This window comes from Saccostrea cucullata, unplaced genomic scaffold (assembly GCF_032062105.1).
Source record: "Saccostrea cucullata isolate Sc308-1 unplaced genomic scaffold, CSIRO_AGI_Scuc_v1 ctg5500, whole genome shotgun sequence".
Lineage (NCBI taxonomy): Eukaryota > Metazoa > Mollusca > Bivalvia > Ostreida > Ostreidae > Saccostrea > Saccostrea cuccullata.
The window spans coordinates 47,255-68,206 of NW_026936270.1; the positions used below are offsets into that span (position 1 = coordinate 47,255).

The 20,952-nt window shown below is 34.0% G+C and overlaps 1 protein-coding gene across 1 annotated transcript; it reads right to left on the minus strand.

The window, feature by feature from the left end:
- Positions 1–19,226: 19,226 nt before the first annotated feature.
- On the minus strand, positions 19,227–20,324 carry LOC134245201 (uncharacterized). The gene has a single exon (XM_062727475.1). The coding sequence runs from the start codon at positions 20,322–20,324 to the stop codon at positions 19,227–19,229; it is 1,098 nt and encodes a 365-aa protein (XP_062583459.1).
- Between the last annotated feature and the right edge of the window lie 628 nt (positions 20,325–20,952).

Genomic DNA, 20,952 nt, shown 5'->3' on the forward strand with positions numbered 1-20,952 from the left:
TACACAGTGATTTTACAACGGATTTTTATGTTTTTCCTATCATGACATAGAACACACGGCGGGTTTGACCGGTCTGCAGGGGATGCTCACTCCTCCATGACACCTAATCCCACTTCTGATGGTTTGGAAGTCCGTTTTTGCTCTGTTCCTGTTTTGTATTGTTTCGTTATCTCCATATAAATCATTCTGACTTCCAATTATTCGAACCTATAAAGGGTAACATTTAGTTTCTTTTAGTGCAACGTAATATGCCAAATACTACACAGATATTTCGATTTGTTATTAATAAAATAACAACAATAACCCACTATATATTGGTATGTTAACGTTCTTGCTATATTGAATTAATAGTAAATGTGGAGATAACAAACTCTATTCCAGCTCAAATGTCAACTGAATCAAATTAAATCGGTATTAGAATGATTATGGACTTCTAAACCACCAGAGGTTGGACAAGGTGCCAGGGGAGAGTAAGCATCCTTTGTCGATCGGTCATACCCGCTATATGCTCCTTATATTAAGAAAGGGCAAACGGAAAGAAGAAAATTATGTTATATTTACTCTTTTAATAACAAATTTCAGATTTAAATCTGTTCCAAAGCCCAATTAAATTTAACAGTTCAACTAGAAACGACATAGTTAATTTTGATTATTCAAATGTACTCATGGTGGTCTTTGGAATAAACGCATCTAGGCAGATCTTATAAATGCAGTCACATTACTCCTTACTAATATGCAAAGTGAAAGGTGAAGCTTAAAGAACGGGCAGTATACATAAGTTTATTATGGAAGAAGGTTTTCTTGGTCGATAACGGGTGCACATAATAAAAGTTTGTTTGTCTTTTTGGCGCAAGAAAGAATAATAATACACATTTTTAGAGAGGTTGATATATGAGAAATCAAGGTGTTTATATTCAAGACTGAACATTTTGGAAGCATTGGAAGTTTAGCGTAGAATAACTTACTATGAGCTTAAAGCCATATATGGCGTATGTACAATGAAAATTGTTAGACTAAAATTATAAGAACTTATTATTTGTATCATTACTTTATATAAAGATAGAACTTTTCCGTAAATTACAAAACCTATGTCAATTGCGTTATAAAGATATCACAATTTAATTTGGATTCTCGGAATTTTCTCCGACTCGGAAGAAAATACAAAAGATTTAAATAACACATTACAGAGAAGATAATATCGTATTATTAGATGAAACGAGATGTTCTCCGCGTTCAGAATTGTATGAAAAGCTTTAATTTAAATGTATTAACTATATTTCTTTACTTAATTTTGTGTTTTTCAAAAATATATTTTTGATCAGTTACGCCATATATGGCTTTAAGGGAATGGTTATATACAGCTTATTTGATAAGAAAACATGTTAAAACGTGGTATATGATTGATTGAATATAGATTAACGTTCCTCCCGAGAATTTTTCGCTTGTATGGTTTTGCAACCAATTGCCCGTGGAGAGCTACATTTTTTTTCCTATGCTCAGCACTAAGAGTCATTGCGCAGAGAGGGATCATTTTCGTGCCAGCACCTACTGCGACACGGGACCTCGGTTTATACTGTTGCATCCGAAGGACCGGTCTCCACGGACCACGGTGGGGTTTGAGCCTGCATGTAGTAGATGAAATACATGTTCGGATTCTGTCACTTTCACATTGTCAAAAATACTAACACTTAATTTAAATAGATATATAAGAAAAGTATAAAATAAGCATGATAATAGCAAGACCTAAACTTCTTAACATATTTTATCTCATATCTGAACCTATAATTAGGAATATTAATGATTCGACTGACGACCAGAGAGCAAGTGCTTACCATTGAAAAAAGGGTATTTTATTGCTTACAAAAATGCACTGAGATTTTTCTTTGGATACAAAATATTTCCAAAGTATAACATTCTTTTACTTCCACAACTGAACTCCATATTTTTAGGTCATGCACGCAGGCCGTTTAAAAATTACAATAGTCTCAAATGATGTTCATATGGTCCTCAAATTTTCATGTCATGTATCGATTTCGGATGATTTTACAGAACATTAAGTCACGGTGAAATGCAGTAAAAATTGTCAGAGGTTTTTATGAAAGGAAATACTGAGCTTTCATTTCCTTTAATATTTGATACCGCACAGTCTTAGTGACCTTAACCACGCAGAAAAATTCTAGCGAAGCGCATTGAACCTATTTCTCTTGCCACCTGATGGGGCAGTATAAATAGGTGATACTTTTTATGGTCTCAAATTAAGGAGTTATTTCTGACAAAATCAAAGGTGTTTCATCAAACATGTTTTTTTTTTTTTTGGGGGGGGGGGGGGGTAAATAAATATATAAATATAAAATAAGGATCTGTTTTGCCTCATTGATTTCAAAAAACATTGTATTGCATAATTACAATTAAATCACATTGGTCATGTTATAAACACTTTCCTTTTTCCACTTTAAAGAGCAACGAAAATTTTATCCACGATGTTGATCTTTTTACTGTTTTTCTCCTACCACGAGGACGTTGCAGACGACTAAGAAGTATATCCGATCTATAAAGAAATATTCTCACAAAAGAACTGGGTTAGTCGGTCTACTGCACATTACATATCACTCTCAAGGGAATTTTTTTTCATCTAATTCTCGGAATTGTTTTTAATTCTCAGAATCTTTAAAGTGTGTAACACATGACATTACGCAAAAATACTTTTTAAACATATCTGCAAAATATCGTCTTTTCTTGAAGTTTTGGAAAAATTATTTAAGCGACAACTATAGAGAATATATACAATAGACAATAAAATTCTGAAGCAGAGGAAACACATATGTCTAAAACTTAAAAAGGATGGAGCATGTGCCATGGAGGAATGAACACCCACTGTAGACCGGTCATATCCGATGTTACTCCTTGTTTAGCTGCAGATCTGTAGCTCTCCGAAAAAAAAAATTATTGATAGACCGGAGAGCTACAGAGCCACCCATTGAAAAAAACTGTATATTTATTGCGCACAAAAAAGTGCGCTCGGTTCTCGATTTATTTCTCCGTGTTTTTAAAACTGTAATCTCAGAATATTACTAACCGTGTGTTCCTAACATATTCTTTGACTCTTTTGACAACAAAACATTCCTCATAATTGTTGTTAATGGCCCTCCTGGTCCTGATATTGATATTGCAATCATCGAACATTTCGCTTATTTATACTGCCATTTTGGTTTCAAAGATAATTCGCTCCAATATGCTTCGTTCAGGTGTCAACTACGAAAGTACTCGATAGAGGAAAGAGGAATTTTTTTAAATCTACCATTTTTTGCAATTGAGGTAAGAATTTGGAAGAATTAATCAAGAACCGGGCGCACTTTTTTGTGCGCAATAAATATACAGTTTTTTTCAATAATGGCACTGTAGCTCTCCGGTCTATCAATAATTTTTTTTCGGAGAGCTACAGATCTGCAGCTACTCCTTGTTATGATCGGGAAATAACAGAAAAAAAACAAGTATTTAAGCTCAAAAGTCCATAACACAAAATAGGAGCTGAGCAAACACTGACCTCGCAAAACATCACGGGTGGGATCATATTCCATAGAGGAGAGAGTAAATAATAGCATAACAACAAGTATGAAAACGTCAGTCAGGATTTAACTTAATGATATATTTTTATGGCTTGCAGTGGCAGTATATTGATCATAGAACTTACAAGATGATGACTTTAAACAAGAGTGTTGAAATTCTTGTTCCATCAACCTCATTGTTAATAAGTTACCTCGTTTCAGAAATTAACAAAAATGATAAAGTAGGGAACATTAATCTTTGGGAATAGATTTCAAACTGTGGAATTGCGAATAAAATATGATGCACAGAATAGTTGTTTTACAGTATTTACCTTAACCCGGTCATGAAAAGGAAAACAAATCCCCAAACAAACAGGTGAGATCGGTCAACAGAGAATGCTTACACCATCATGACAGTGAATCCTCCGTCTAATGTTTTAAATTTCCTTGTTTGCTCTGCACCTGATTTGTATCATTTCATTAGAATGTTAATTAAGGTCTTCAGACCTTCTACTGATTCTGTTGGTAAAGATTATTATTCTTTTTTTCTTCTTCTGCTTCCTAGACCGCAACTTTGAGGCCTCATATCTCACTCATTTCTGAACGGATTTCGCTCAAATTTGCAGAGGTTATAGACGTTTAAAAACTCTATCAGAATGCTGACTAAAATTTCAAAATGTCACTTCCGGTACCGGTTTTGAGTTATTTCCCTTTAAACGAAAACTTATAGTCTTTCGTTTCCAGACAAAGGCTCAGAGACGGCTAAAGCTGGAGCAGAAATTCTACTGATTTTAGATAATAGAAGGCTTGAAGTTGTGCACATCGGTTTTTGTTTTTCGATTTCTCTATTCAAAATGGCGCTATATAGGGGTCAAAAATTAGAACGCTTAAAAGAACCAAAAATTACTCATATTTTGCTTCTTATCTTCAAACTAAAAATATTTTGTTAAAATATATAGACCATAATTTGTACAGAATTAGAAGATCTTTCAAATGATATGTCGGAAAAAGGGCTGACCCCTAAATTAAAGGTTCTAGAGGGGCCAAAAGTTTTTTCTCAAAAAGTATTGAAAATTTGTCATCCGTCAAAGGAGCAAAGTTGTTGAAAATGTCAAGCTTAACGTAGATCGCGGGTTTGCTGGCGTCACAATTGGATTCGACGTAAAAAGCTTACTACGTTTACAGTATCAAACTACAAACAAGCAAAAAGTATTTCCATCAGTATGCATCATAAAATAAAACAAACATTAAAGCTTGTTTTCTCTGTAAAAATGTTTATTTATATTGCAATAAAAAATAATGACTTAATCAATATCTAATCAATACTAAATTAAATTAAGAGTTAATATAAAGTTAAAATATGAAAGGTCAAAATTGATTCAAATAACATGACTCCGTGTTTCATTGAAAAAAGTGTGACAATTTAGGTAAATTATGACAATGTTTACATGAATATTTATTGTCAATCAATGAAAAATTGAAAATGCGGATACTACAACTTTTATTTTCAGTGAATTGTTAATTATATTGTGATTCTGAGTCGTACGTAAATAATGACGTCGCACTAACGTTATATAACGTCTTAATAAAATTAAATACGTTTGTTACAAATTTGTAAAATTTTAAAGTTTTTTTGCGAGAAAATGAGCGAGAACACATATTAATTTTTTTTAATAGGTCGATTCGAAATTTATCTCACATTCATCGCGTTGAGTAATATAAAATTCGTCTGCGGCGTTTTCAAATTATAAGCATGGTTTTGAAATGCGTTTACCGGTGAGAAAGGCGCATTTACTATATATTTCATTGTAATAGCGTCACCAGATCTCATCAACATTAGTGCCTTTGAAAGACAATAACAATATAACCACGCAGACGAATCACACAAAAATTTCAGAAAGTAAAATTTGAATCGAGAGGATTAAGTTGACAAATTTTCGGAGTATGTTTTCAGGCAGACAGTAAACCCGCGATCTACCTTAATCTAATGGAATCGTCAAACTACGTCCAGCGTCGTCATTTCCTGCCAAACCGGAAGTAGTCGGAAAACGCGTATTTTTGCCGTTTTTGACAAGTTTTTGGGCAACACATGTCTCTGAGAGCTTAAAAATTAATATTTCGTGCGTCGTCGTCACTTCCGGTCAAACCGGAAGTAGCAAAAAATGGCTTATTTTAATTAACATAGCTTTAGAGGATTCAAAGGATTTGGGGCGTTATTTCTCATTTTTGTTAAAAATAAAAGCTACTTCCGGTCAAACAGGACGGAAGACCTACTCGTTGCTTTGCAACGAGCTTTGCTCTATTCTTCTTTATTTCTGGGACTTAGTTTGTCCCATCTTGAAAAATTACTTCTTATTATGATGCGACAATTTGTTTAAATTAACTATCATATCAAAATATGCTGGTCTTTGTAAAAATATCTTTATTGGAGAAAAAATGATAGAGAGAAAAAAAATTAATATCGATTCTGCGATATTGGAGAAAAATCGACAGAGGAAACACAATTAATATCGATTCTGTATAGATTTTTAAGGAGAGAGTTATATGATAATCAAAAACAATAAGCAACTAGATGCTGTCACGAGACAGTAATACCCGCACTCAGGTGTTTGCCTCTAAATGCACACTCCTTCATAGTGGGCTTTACCAAGGAAAAGGTCAATATAATTCAATAATTTACATAATACATGTATTCATCAAATTGAGCATAATATCTCAGGTGACCATGTGAGTAGGTATTTCGTATTCTTAATACATTACCAGTCTGAAATTTAGCAACAGAATTAAATTAATGATGTAAAAAAAGTTTGATAAAGGGGGGGGGGTGTATAAATTTTTGGCACATAATTGGAACTTTTTAAATCTATTTTCTCATATAGATCAACAACAAATATTATTATATAGTCTATTTATATTCCCTATATAATCTATACAAGCGCAAACAGTTCATAACACTACATATTCACTGGATTTGCGGCCGTATTCACCGTAGGGTCATTACGCGTGCAGCGGCATTGTGACGTCACAATCAACACCTCAAACAACGTTGTAAACAATGGTTGCAACGGCCGTAGCGAGCTACGTATATGAGCAGGAAAAATATTATACAAACCTATTGCAGGATTATTTTTAAACATTTGGACGTCTCACACATAGTGAAACTCGGAAAGGAAAACACGGAGGTGACAAACTGTAATCTGGACATTTGTTTTCAACGACAGAGGTTTGTTTATGAAAATGATGTCGTCATTCAGCGTTCAATGCCTTATTCATTCAAATTCGGACTATATAATAAAACAATTATGTACTCTTTGGTGTTGAATATGGTTTGTTATTCACCAGAAAAATATGCATATTGACCTCGGCTTCGCCTCGGTCAATATGAATATTTTTCTGGTGAATAACAAACCATATTCAACACCAAAAGAGTCCATAATTGTATAATATTATTCAAATGAATGTAAAGCGTTTTTGAAGTTTTTTTTTTATATTTGATTAGGCAGAGACTTCCTGAAAGCTGCCATAATGGCATATACACATTCAATTTAGTCAACCCCAACCCCTCTCGGGGACCATCAACACACACACACCCTATTTTTCTGTTTTTGGAAATAGGCCTAGATGGCAAACAGTGGTGTAGCTATGACCGAAATGAAGTGCATGCTAAAATTGGCAAGGGGTCTGGGGGCCGCCCTGAGGCCCCCATTGGGTCCAGGGCGTGGCTCTGTCATGGGCCCAGGGGGCTTAGCCCCCGGAAGCACCTGGATTCTGACGATTTAAACACTCCAAAAATCATAATATAAAGTTAATAAAATGCATGTCTTGACACCGTTTTATCATTAGAAATAAAACCAAGGAGCCTTTATGATAGTAATCTTGGCGAGATTCGTAGTGACTAAAAATTTTGGTCAGACACCAGACTAACATTTTTAGTTTTTTTCTGATTTAACTGAGATTATTATAATAGTAGAGAGACAGTTTTTTTTTCTATCTTAACTGAATCTTAACGTTGAAGCAATACGGGCTATCGTAATTAATTAGCATCCTATAAACTAAATTGGTGATTTTTGGAAAGTATTAAAAGTTTTGGCATTATTTTTTTTTCAAACAAATAGTTGTAGTCTGTCAAATAATGAGTTGAGATTATACGAAAATTAGGATTCTTTTGGTCTATTCAACCCTAACATTTAATTTGAATTGAGAAAATTAGATGATTCAGGTTTATCCATATTCATAAATTTAAGGGTTCAATGTAGAAAACTGAACTGCATTTATTTCCATTAAAAACCATTTAGATGCATTGTTAAAATACATATTCTAATTTTCATTACACACTTAAAAATAAAATCTTTCAAAAGAAATATTTCTAGTAAATTAAAACTTTTTTGATTCACAAATATATGCCATCACAGTAGGGCGGAAATACCTTAAAAATCTATAAACTTTTTGACGTTGTCTGCCTTAACAGTTTTTGAACTCATATAAATAAAACATGTAAAGAAAATTTTCATGTGTATCAATCACGTACAGTGGTTGGTTTCTTATACATCGTTAACATAGATGTAAATGAATTAAATGATGTATTATTTGTTATGATCAATCCCTACACTGTAGGTCTCTTAGAGATGTATGATAAGAAATGGAAATTGGATAATTGAAATCTGTGTCAATCTGTTAATCGAGGCTACCTAAGTTTCTTGCATCCTAACCAATTTATGATTATTGAACAATATTTGACGGGCACTTTATTTAATTTTTTTTTTTTGGCTAAATGATGTGCATGCTTGAGCATACAAGCATACATGGTAGCTACGCCACTGGCAAAGTTAAGATAAAACATCTTTTGTAAATGATAATTTTCAATCTGTTCTTGCACTATACATGTATCTGAACACCTGGCTTGCGTCACTAACCGAACTTAAGTACTAGTTTTACCATTGGCATTATCATTTTTAGATTTCACTGCACGTGCAGAAGGCTACTAGTGTGTTGTACACATCATTGCATGTATGTCAGTAGGAATTATTTCATTTTGTGTTTTAATTGGATTATATTTCATGAAGATGACTGGACCTAAATAATGACAATCAGTAAGTAAAAGTTTTGTTACAGATTTGGGTAAAATAAGTCTGAAATGCAAACGGTTAGGTTCAAGTTTAAAGGATCAAAGGTCATCCGATGCTTACAATAGACGATTTTCACATTCTGAGTTATCCCCCGTTATCGACGTTACATTCAGTTACAAGATTCAGATTTTTTTTCTGGGAGGGAGGGGGGGTTTCCAGTCCAGAATTTCCTGAGAAACAAAAAAAAAGAAGTTATAGTGGGGTCTGTTTTCTAGGGTGGAGGGACACTCAGGGCATCCAAGGTCATTTTTATTTCCTCCAGTACATTGGCGTCGGAAGCAAATTGAAAGTGGGGTGGCTAAGTGTAAACCTAAAATTTCTATACCTTCAAAACAAATCTGACAAGCAAAATAAAAAAAAAAAAAATGAAATTTCCATATTTCCATTTCCCAAGCACGAAAATCCTATTTCGTGTTCACACTACCAATTTTTTTCCAAACACCACCATTTCCCCCTTTTTTAACAGATACTGTGTCTGCGGAAAGTGGGGGGCTAAACCTATGAAACAATGTTCAATGTCTATTCTAAGTATATATTTGAACTATATATTATTGTCCTGCAAATTCCGGGGGGTGGTGTTGAGGGAGAGGCGATCTCCCAATCCACTTCCCTGTCCATGTAATGACAAATGATAATGTGACTCCTAATTAGTAGGAATCCTTTTTTCCATTTGACTATACATAATTTTGTTTCTTGTGTTATTATGTTATGTAAATTTAATGGTATAAAGGTTATGAACCCCTGGAGGTCATCCCCACTCTCCTATAATGAGCTGGAAATGTTCACAATATGACTGCATTAAGTTAAATAAAAGTGCATCAATGATAAGATTGCTTGACATTTTATTCATGAATTTGTGTCATACTATCCTCCTAGAATTAGGAATGAAAATCATTCAGAGATGGACCACATTAAACTAGTTGTAGAAATATTTTTTTAAATGTAAAAACAAGTAGTAGTTTGCAAACATTAAGAAAAAGGGGTCTGGGGGTCTGGGAAGGGGTGAGGGGAAGGATCGAGTTAATATTTCTTTACAGTATGTCTTAATGGTTGAGTTAATATTCCTTTATGTCTTAATGGTTGAAAACTCCTAAAATGAATGTTGACCTCAAATTTGACTAATGTCCTCATAATTTTTCAAGTGGTGGTGTCTCCATATGAGTGAAAAATTCCTGAGAGAGATTATTAACAACAAACAAAATGACATAAAAACACAATATTGATTTGCAGTAAGAAATATGAAGGGGATTTTTTCCATCATAAATCTTCTTCTCAAGAACAGCAAGGGCATTATTGTCCCTCGTTTTGTGGAAAGGGAGGGGACATTAAAGCTCATTTGTCTGTCAGTTTGTCCATCTTATGACAGATATTATGTGCATCTGTCACAATAAATTTAAACTTGGTCATAACTTTTGAATAATAAGAGATAGGGCTTTCATATTTCTCATGTACATTACCTCAAAACTTTACTATGATTTTTAAACCCAACTGAGACCTTGACCTTAAAGTTTTACCTACTATCCAAAACATAACATTTTAAATTGATTATTTTGAAAGAGAAAAGAAAGGGCATTCAAATTATTATACAATTATTAACTTTTGATGAGCTCTACTCGTTACTATACAGACCTGACCAGATCTGTATAGTCACGAGTAGACCGAATTAAAAGGTCAAAAACCATTTTATTAAATGATCTGGAATTTTAAACACTTTTGACACTTTCAATCTTTGACTCTTTATCAAATTAAAACACCCATAATATAATTGTCACGACTTATCTAATTAACAACAAGTAGTTAAAAATTGAAAACAATATAGTTAAACAATAAATACTCAACATTTACTTTCAAAAGCGTTGAATCTCCTTGGTACTGGCGTCTAACATGTTTACATTCACACCGAGACATGCTTTGAAATACGTAATCTGATTGGTCGAAAAAACTGTAAGCAAATCTATGGTTGGTCAAACGGGAAAACCCGAATAATTTACCTCATATGAGGTGCACGAACTCACTCTGAGGTACATCTCAGGAAAAGGCATCTAGACCAATCAGAGAGCACCAAAATTCCAAATCATTTAATAAACATGTTTATTACATGTGAAAAGTTTTTTCTAAATATGTCACAACTTTTGATTATGAAATTTAACATACTTTTCAAAAATATTATATTGTATATATAACTTTTGATTCAAAAGAGATAAGACTTTCATATTTGACAAGTACATTACCTACAACAAAATGTTTCCGAGCATGCTATGATTTTTCCCATTTGACCTAATTTTCAAAAATTGATATATATTTGACACACAATCTGCCATTTATAAATTATGGCATCCCATTCACTAAAACACAGAAAGCAGAGGACCACAATTCTTTGAATTTGCATGTATAATCTTGATAGATGGAAGCATCCTCATATAATGTAGATTCAAGTTTTTTATGCCACACCATGATTAGGAATACATGTATAGTTTTTGTCAGGTCCGCCCTCCACCCTTCCATCTGTCTTTCCATTGCCCTGCTCAAAGAAACTTTCTAGATATTCTTATCAAAGTTCACATGTTGCTGCATACTGATGTAAATATCCAACTGCAGCAATATTTTTTGACTTTGACTTTTCCTTTGACCTTCACTTAACTTTTCTTTAAATTAGTGTTTAGCTTTATTTTAAAGAAACCATTCAAGTTGTGTAATGAAATTTCACATGATGATACATACTGCTGTAAGCTTTACAATGCTCCACTCTTTTTTACCTTGACCTTTCCTGTGACGTTGACCTCACATTTCTAGAATTAATGTCTAGATCAGTTTTGAATAAACAATTCAAGATATATTTATCAAACTTCATATGCTGATACATACTGCTGAGAGCTATTAATACATCAACATATTTGACCTTGAATTTTCCTTTGACCTTGACCTCACTTTTTAAAATATATGTTTATCTACGTTTTAAATAAACCATTAATTATAGTTTTATCAAACTTCATATGCTAATAGTAAATTCATACTGATGCAAGTTTTCAACTGCAACAAAATTTTGGCCCCAACCTTTCCTTTTGACCTCTCTTTTCTTAAAAAAAGAGTTAAACTCAGTTTCATTAAATCATTCAAGATATTCTTATCAAACATAATATGCTGATATGTTTAAGTAAGAGCTACTCAACTGCATCAAAAACTTCACCTTGCACATTCCTGTGACCTTGACCTCCATCCTATTTAATTTGCATTTCGCTTAGTTTTAAAGAAATAATTTCAGACAGTTTTATGTTTAGCATGCACTTATACATAATTTGGTGAGGATTTATAATCTATATCCAATTTATTTAGATTTTAGTTTCAATTCTAAAGAAACTGTTCAAGTTATTTTCAACAAACTTTATTTATACACTAATGCATATTTTTATGTACACTGTAGCATGAGTAATATACATTCAGTGGAACATTCATGTCCTAAAGACATATTTCTAGTTTTTCAAATCATGATCTCAAAGACTAGGGTCAGGCCACAATTAGGGATCAAAGTTTTATTTAGGAATAAAAGGAAACAAATCTTCAAAAATTCTTCTTTTCAAGAACAACAAAAGCATGATTAAAATTCTCAAGGTGTAGATTCTAGTTTGTACAAATCATGACCCCCTGGGTTAGGCAGGGGCCATTTTGTCCTGCCCCTTTTTGCCATCCACACAAAAATACAAATTTTGAAACCATTTTACACATGTATACACAAAACAAACCAATCATTTTCCAAATGATCATGGTTTAAAGCTAATACATAAAATATTAGGGAAGTTCTTGAAAGCAGGATGATTACAAATATCAAATATTAAAAAAAAACAACAAATTTCTACCCCCATTTGACCCCCTGGGCAAAATGAAAATTCCAAAACCTTCCTGCACATCTGCATGACACCACCAACCATCTCTTAAAAGATGATTAGGCTACTGAGTCAAATGTAAGAGGAGTTCAGGGAAAACGGGGCTTCTTGCAGAAAAAAAACATCATTTTTCAACCTCCATTTGTCCCCCCGGGGCAAAATCAAAATTCAAAAACCTTACTGCACATCTACATGACACCACCAACCATCTCCCAAAAAATGATTAGGCTACTGTGTAAAATGTAAGAGGAGTTCAGGGAAGACGTGGCTTTTTGCATAAAAAAACATCATTTTTCGACCCCCATTTGACCCCCCGGGGCAAAATCAAAATTCCGAAACCCTACTGCACATCTATGTGACACCACTAACCATCTCCCAAAAAGATGATTAGGGTACTGTGTAAAATGTAAGAGGAGTTCAGGGAAGAAAAGTGTGACAGACGGATGGATGGACAGACGGACGGACGGATGGACATGAGTAACAACAATTTACCCGAATTTTCTTTAGAAAGTGCGGGTATAATTGTCACTAGTATTGTGTTTTTTTTATCTGATTTTTTTAGGGATTAAGACGTTTTATGTTTTTTAAATGGATAATTAAAATCCCCTTTTAAGGAAATTTTCACCTAATTGGAACTGCTTAAATAGACCTTATTTACATGATAGCATTCATTTATTTATTAAATGAATGCTCTTAATTTTTAAAAATTACAAATACAAGTAAATTAGAATTTATTATGGTAAGAAAAAAAAGGGGTGGTCGAAAAAGACATGTTGTGAAACAGGTCTAAAGAAAGGGCATATACATGTTGAAATAAGTAATGTAGTAGTCGCTTGATACGGGAGAAAATCAGTATGGTATCAACTGATATGGATTCAGCTTACCACAGTGTGGAGATCAGAAAAGTCGGATTACGACGTTACATGATAGCATAAAATCAACAGTTAAGTATAAAACAAATATGTATTATCATAATAGGTACTTGATCCGAAGGGTTGTATCACGTCCATTTGATGACCTGCGCCTGTCAACGTGATACGTGATACGGTTCTTCCGATCAAGTGACTGTTATAATGATAAATTCATTATATGCCGCTTTATATTTCCATTTCTAATTTTTATCTCTGCGATAACTCTTTGAAAGTTGTCGGAGGTTATTTCTTGATAATTCTGCCGGAATGTAAATTAGGCAGGTCGATAGGTCAGGAGTTAAGGTGGCCTAAAATGCATGAAAATCTCGTGCGCATATGTCTCTGTGCCTGACGCTAAGGAGGCAATATGTGCATATAAATCTCGTGCGGCTGCCTAGGTGTTCGACGTCAGTGGGCGAGGCCTATTGAAATTGGCATGGAAGTCCTTGTGTAATTTAAGTCTATGTCTACATTCTTATGGTCTAAATCTACCATTTTATTTAACACTGAAATTGAAATATAAGGATTCACTGTTTAGTTAGTTTAGTATGCTAGGGACATCAACGAAAGTGGGAAACGTGGGATAATTAATGCATAACGGGCTTCGCCCTTTATGCAAATTATCCCATGTTTCCGACTGTCATTGATGTCCTGGCATACTATACTCACTAGACAGTGATTCCTTTCATAACAAGCATTATACGTAGCAAAATATAGCATTAGAGATCAGTTGCATAATATTTTCCCATAGAACAAAGCATAATAACAATGGATCTTTTCACGCGCAAGAAAAATAATCATGTTTCTGCGTACTACGTCATCAGTTTCAGAGAGTGGTGATATTGATTAAAAAAAACCAACAGTGTGGGGATCAGGAACAGTGGCGTAACATCGTTTTTGAAAGTGCGGGGGCCAGGCAGAGAAAATTTTTTTTTTACTTACCTGAAAAAGTTGACAAGCAAAAAAAAAAAGAAAAAAAAAGGCAAAAGTTGCCCAAAGTCGAAAATCCTATTTCGTGGTGGTGGTGGGGGGGGGGGGTAGGTAAACTTTTTCTCAGTGTCAACTACTTTTAGTACCAATTCTTATACTACATTTTCGGTACATTTCTAAAAGTGGAGGGGCCAACCAGGCTTTCAATTAACATTTCCTATAGTGTAAGTAAGGTTGGGAAAAAAGTGGCCCCCCCGATACTACGCCCCTGAGGAAAGTCGGATTACGACTTCACGTGATACACTGTAGCATAAAATCAACAGAAAATCGAGTGATACACATAAGGTATACAATAAATGTTCTATTGACTTGATTTCCCTTCACAACAATTAATATTAGTTATCATTAAATAGTTTTTTTTTGCGACAAAAATGTTTGAACTCCGGAAAATTTGAGCATAATGTAGATGTTACTTTAAATATCAAAGAAGCAACAACTATTTGATATGCTATCCCATTAGGAAACTATCTGATGATTTTTTTCAGTATAGTATGTTAAATCGAATTTTGCAAATGATTGATCAGATATAAATGTATACCAGAAGATGATTTTATCTGTATCACCTTTTTAGATTAATTAGTGCCTTACCTTGAAAACTTAAAGTAAGTCAGACGTTAAGTAAACAATATCACTCGTATTTTTCAAAAAAAAAAAAAAAAAAAAAAAAACTTATGAAAGAGGACGGATATACTTTATAAAAAAGACTTCCCTCTAAAATTTACAAAATATTTCGTATATAACGATAAAGATTATTTAAACCTTAAATGTCAACTTTAGAGTCCTTTTCCTAGTTAACTTACAAAAATTATAGTAAAGCAAAGTGTCTACTAATCATACAGTTCTAAGGATATAACGTATAACACACGTAAATGGATAAACGGACAGACGTCAGGTAAAGTGATGTACAGACAATTGCAAGGATGGGATTTTAAATATCTCTTTTCAATATAAATTTCAGCTTAAAATATGTTCTCAGGTCCATTTCAAATAAAGGGTTCAACTAGAAATGATACAGTTTCTTTTCATATCATATTGATCATTGAAATGTACTTACAGTGGTCTTTGGAATAGACGCATCAAAGTTGATCCTGAAAATGTAGCCTCAATGTCCCTAACTATTATATGCAGTGGAAGGTGAAGCTGGAAAAACAGGTAATATATACAAGTTTACCATGGTTGAAGAGTTTTCTTGGCCAATTACGGGTGCACACAATAGGAGACTGTTTGTCGTTTTATGGCAAAATAGAATAATAATGCGCATTTTTGGAGGGGTTGATATATGAGATATCAATGTCTCTCTACTAAACATTTGGGAAACATTAAAAGCTTTAGCATGGAAAGACGGCTGATGTATATGACAGCAAAATATGTTAATATGTAAAATATGAAATACATGTTCACCATCTGAAACTTTTATAATATAAAAATATACTAACAATTATGATTTGAAGAGAAAAATAATTAAAGTATGAAATTTCTTTATATACAAGAGGCTAATATGGTACCACAAATCCCGTAATCCCGCTGTCATGTTGAAGATTTTGAACTTACATTTTGTATTTACTGCCATCCAATAAATTCAAAATTTACACCATGACATTACCGCCAAACATGATTAAAGCGAAACAACATGCAGACTTTCACCATAATTTATCAAGATAGAGTCATATACCAAATGTTAAATGATTAGCAAATTATATACCGTATGGCGGGTTATTTTAGCGGGATGTTAATTTTGGCTTATTTTGACGTTTTGATGGTAGTCCGTTAAAATTTCAATCACTAAAATATTCAGTACTCTTCATAGAGTTCATCTGCACAGAGATGATACCCTGTGTCCACTTAAATAAATTATCACGCAAACATTAAAAGCAAACCTTTGAGCAGGCAAAACGCCATGAAAATCCCCATTACGGTATATTCAAAAAAAAAAAAAAAAAAAAAAAAAAAAAAAAAAAAAAATTAACGTAATTATTTTTAAGAATGCAGAGAAATATTGACATTCTTGATCATTTCTAGAAAAGTATATAAGGGCCATTCAAAGAATAACTCATTTGCCAGTAAAATGGATTTAATTTTTAATGTTGACCGTAGCGTTATTTTATAGGGATTTAATCTTATTTTTTTTTCTGAACAAAAAATACAATTTACATTTTAGATAAAATGGAGAAAATATTATCTCAAATGGAGCTTTTTGCGCTATTGGTTCTTGTTGTCAATTCTATCCTTGTTTTATTAAATATATTTTAAATAAATATATGTCACATCATTTCCAAGGATTTCATATCAAATAGTTTAAATTCCAATCAACACGTTCACGCACGTAAACTCCCTTTTCATTAATTTTATATTCTGAAATTTTAATTCAAATGGAAGTAGGTCAGATATATCTCTTTCATAGATGTTTTAGCTGCAGATGTGTAGCTGTCTGTCCTTAAACAATTCGACTGATGGCCAAAGAGCTACAATGCTTTCCATTAATAAAAAAAGTTTATATATATATATAGAAAGCACAAAGAAATTCACTTTTACATGGATACCCACTTCCGCCCCGGCCCGGGGTTGAACTCTCGACCTTCGGAATCTGTCTCCTAGCAGTGCAGGAACAGCGCGCTAGACCGCTCGGCTATCTAGGCAAGTCAAAAAACTTGCTTTCGATGCCGATGGAATTCTCGCGGCGCTGCCCTACACTACACGGTCATTGAGAATAGAAGTGAGAAACAGTTATTTGGACATTAGTTTTTTAACAGAGGATTGTTAACAATACATGTTGTAATGATATTAATTATTATTTATAAAGCACATTTTACAACAACTCTTAAACTAACATAACTGCCCTAAGTGAAGAAATATTAATATAGAAAGCACAAAGAAATTCACTTTTACATGGATACCCACTTCCGCCCCGGCCCGGGGTTGAACTCTCGACTTTCGGAATCTGTCTCCTAGCAGTGCAGGAACAGCGCGCTAGACCGCTCGGCTATCTAGGCAAGTCAAAAAACTTGCTTTCGATGCCGATGGAATTCTCGCGGCGCTGCCCTACACTACACGGTCATTGAGAATAGAAGTGAGAAACAGTTATTTGGACATTAGTTTTTTAACAGAGGATTGTTAACAATACATGTTGTAATGGTATTAATTATTATTTATAAAGCACATTTTACAACAACTCTTAAACTAACATAACTGCCCTTAGTGAATTATCTCAGAAAAGTGTAACTCAAACAAATGGTAACTTGAAATTAATTTTATTAAAGTGTGGCGATATTATGGGCACGGCTGTTATTTAGTTTCAAATGCAAAACAAACAATATCATATGGGCAATGGGCAGCCAACAAGAGCATGCCCCAATCAAATGCACAAACAACATTCAACATCAAAGCAAATCATATATCAAGGTCATTACCAAAGGTCAAAGTTCATATAGTGGTAAGTCAAAGTTCATACAACATCAAAAGTTCAAAGTTCACAACATCAAAGTTCAAAGTTCACCATATATATATATATATATAGAAAGCATTGACCCTGGGAGGTGCAGAGGTCAAAGCTTACAATATAATTACCAAAATGCCGCTTATACGCCAGAGGTGATATTTACGATATATTTATTACGAAATGCCGCTTATGCGCTTTCTTTACTTGTCGTTTATATATCAGTCACTGTTAGGAAACATTGGCCCTGGGAGGAGCAGTGGCCAAGGTTTGCGAAAATTTCATCTAAGTTGGTCTCCAGGTAGACTTCTTCTTGTAACAGCCGTACCATTTGATATTAAGTGATCCTCTTGTAGGACAGCTGCAATAGAAAGAAAAACACAGCGCAAAAACCTATTCGAATAAGGGTTGGGTGAGGAGGGTATTTTTCTAAATATCTAAATTTGCAAAAAAAATTATCCTTTAAAATTGCACCAACCTCATTCATATAGTCTGTGAATGAAAAAGGATTAACGGAAGTTGACTCAGGGGGAATAACTCTAATTGATTATAGGGATTATAGGCGGATCTATGGATTTTGTAATATGGGAAATTAACACTTTCTTCGATAAAAGCCTCCAATTCGAATAGAATTGGATGTGATATTATCTCAGAAAAGTGTAACTCAAACAAATGGTAACTTGAAATTAATTTTATTAAAGTGTGGCGATATTATGGGCACGGCTGTTATTTAGTTTCAAATGCAAAACAAACAATATCATATGGGCAATGGGCAGCCAACAAGAGCATGCCCCAATCAAATGCACAAACAACATTCAACATCAAAGCAAATCATATATCAAGGTCATTACCAAAGGTCAAAGTTCATATAGTGGTAAGTCAAAGTTCATACAACATCAAAAGTTCAAAGTTCACAACATCAAAGTTCAAAGTTCACCATATATATATATATATATATATATATATAGAAAGCATTGACCCTGGGAGGTGCAGAGGTCAAAGCTTACAATATAATTACCAAAATGCCGCTTATACGCCACAAGTTCCCTGAGATGAGGAACAGAATGAAACTCATCCAGTTGGACCCAATTGGAGATAACCTAAGATTAGAAATTGGTATTTTCGTGAAAGGACCCTGTATCCTCCCCATTTCAATTTCTTTATCGATTTTCTCTTTCAGTTCATTAGGATGATCGTCCGCGGATTTCAAATTATTACATTGAATTGGTAATCTAGGCCCATGATAATGAAGTTTAAACCCTTGAGAGAACCCTTGGATTAGGCGATTTGCTATGATTCTGTTAGGATAGTGGACGAGACATTTTTTAAGGGCGTGTACATTAATAGGTGTTGAACCTAGACGCCATAGATTGCGGGGTGCGGAATCTTGGTCTTGAGTAGGTGGGGCGCTGGGTGTTGCTGCTGGAATACCCCCTATAATTGGTATTTGCATTGGTTGAATACCCCTTATAGTTGGTATTTGCATTGGTGGTTTGTGGACGAAAACTTGACTGTCCATAGAATAGACCACTTGAATTTTGTTGGCGAAATATTTGTGCTGACCCAGTGTTTGAGGCTTGTGTAATGCAATGTATCTGTGGATGGTTACTACCACATCGAATACAGCTGTGTTTATACATGCATGGGAATTTGTCACAAGATCCCTTGTAATTGAAATTGTAGCATTTATCATTATTGGTTTTGGGTGCATTTGTTACGTTATAAGCGGGCCCAGAATGCATATACATCAACCATAATTCCGAGTCAATTTCACCCCAGGAAGACACAGGATTTTGCTCTTTGCGCAGCCTAAACTGCGTATCATATTCTTTCCAAGATATAGCCCCCCTGCTAACACCCATTCTTACGGTCTGTATGTACTTAAGTAGGTCAAGAGTCTTGGCGGGATGTGCACTCAAGTACACACTTGCAAATATGAGCATAAGGTCAGTCCATTGCTCAATATTTTCTACCTTTTTTGGGTTGGCATCTTTATAAATTATCTCACCCATACTATTCATAACTAATTTCTTTTCATCAGACCCTGATTTTGGTGTAACCAATGTGGCCAAATCAATATACTGCCCACTAATAATACGTTGTTTTACTGTGCTAGAAACATTCATACCAATCATATGTATTGATGGGACAGGAGCAGGGGTGGTACCAACATCTGTTGGAGTTGAGATTGTTGCTCCAGAGGTGGTCGGTGCAAAGGATGGTCCTGCACTTGTCGTCAACATGGGTTGCGCTTCCGCCACAACGGAAGTTGATGGAGCCTGGGTCGGTGGTATTGGTACATGTACTGGACATCCTGCCGACGCCGTCGACGAGTACGTCTGGGAATTCACAGACACCGTAGCCTGACTACCACTTGGCTGCTGTGTGGCAGTCGCTGATGGTTGAGCCATTCTGCGCTTCTTAGCTCTCGGTGGCATCGTGTTCAGAAAAGAAAAGAAAATTCTTTATTTTTATATATATATATATATATATATATATATATATATATATATATATATATATATATATATATATATATATATATATATATATATATATATATATATATATATATATATATATATTACCTCATATTAAAAGGAGATCAATAGACAAACATGCGCTCATGGTTAAAAAGAGGAAAAAAACTGTTTCTTCGTGTGTTCACTTTCTCTATAGTAAACAGGTCATTTTGACCACCTTGTTACCTGTTGAATATTATAACCATGTGATTTCTATACCCAGGTAACTTTGTGAATACAAAAATTCCATCACGTGACGTGAAAGGAAACATGCATTCTGCTGGGCGATAGTGATTGTCCATACCTGTTTCAATCAATTCCCATCGAGCCACGGGCTATTCTTTTCTCTCATATAGATATCTTTAATATTATTCTTATATTTATCTCAAAAGCCTTTCATTTTACTTATTTATATATTTTTGAGTGTATCATATGTCTCTACATGTTCTTTGTCTACAAGAAAAATAGATTTATTTATTTTTGTTTTGAACCATTGCTTATAACTTGAACATCCAAAGTAATCCAGTAAATAAAAATGAAATCA

What these genes read in the sequence shown, in the direction of transcription:
- LOC134245201 (XM_062727475.1), bottom strand. Translation starts at nt 20,324, where the DNA reads ATGCCACCGAGAGCTAAGAAGCGCAGAATGGCTCAACCATCAGCGACT.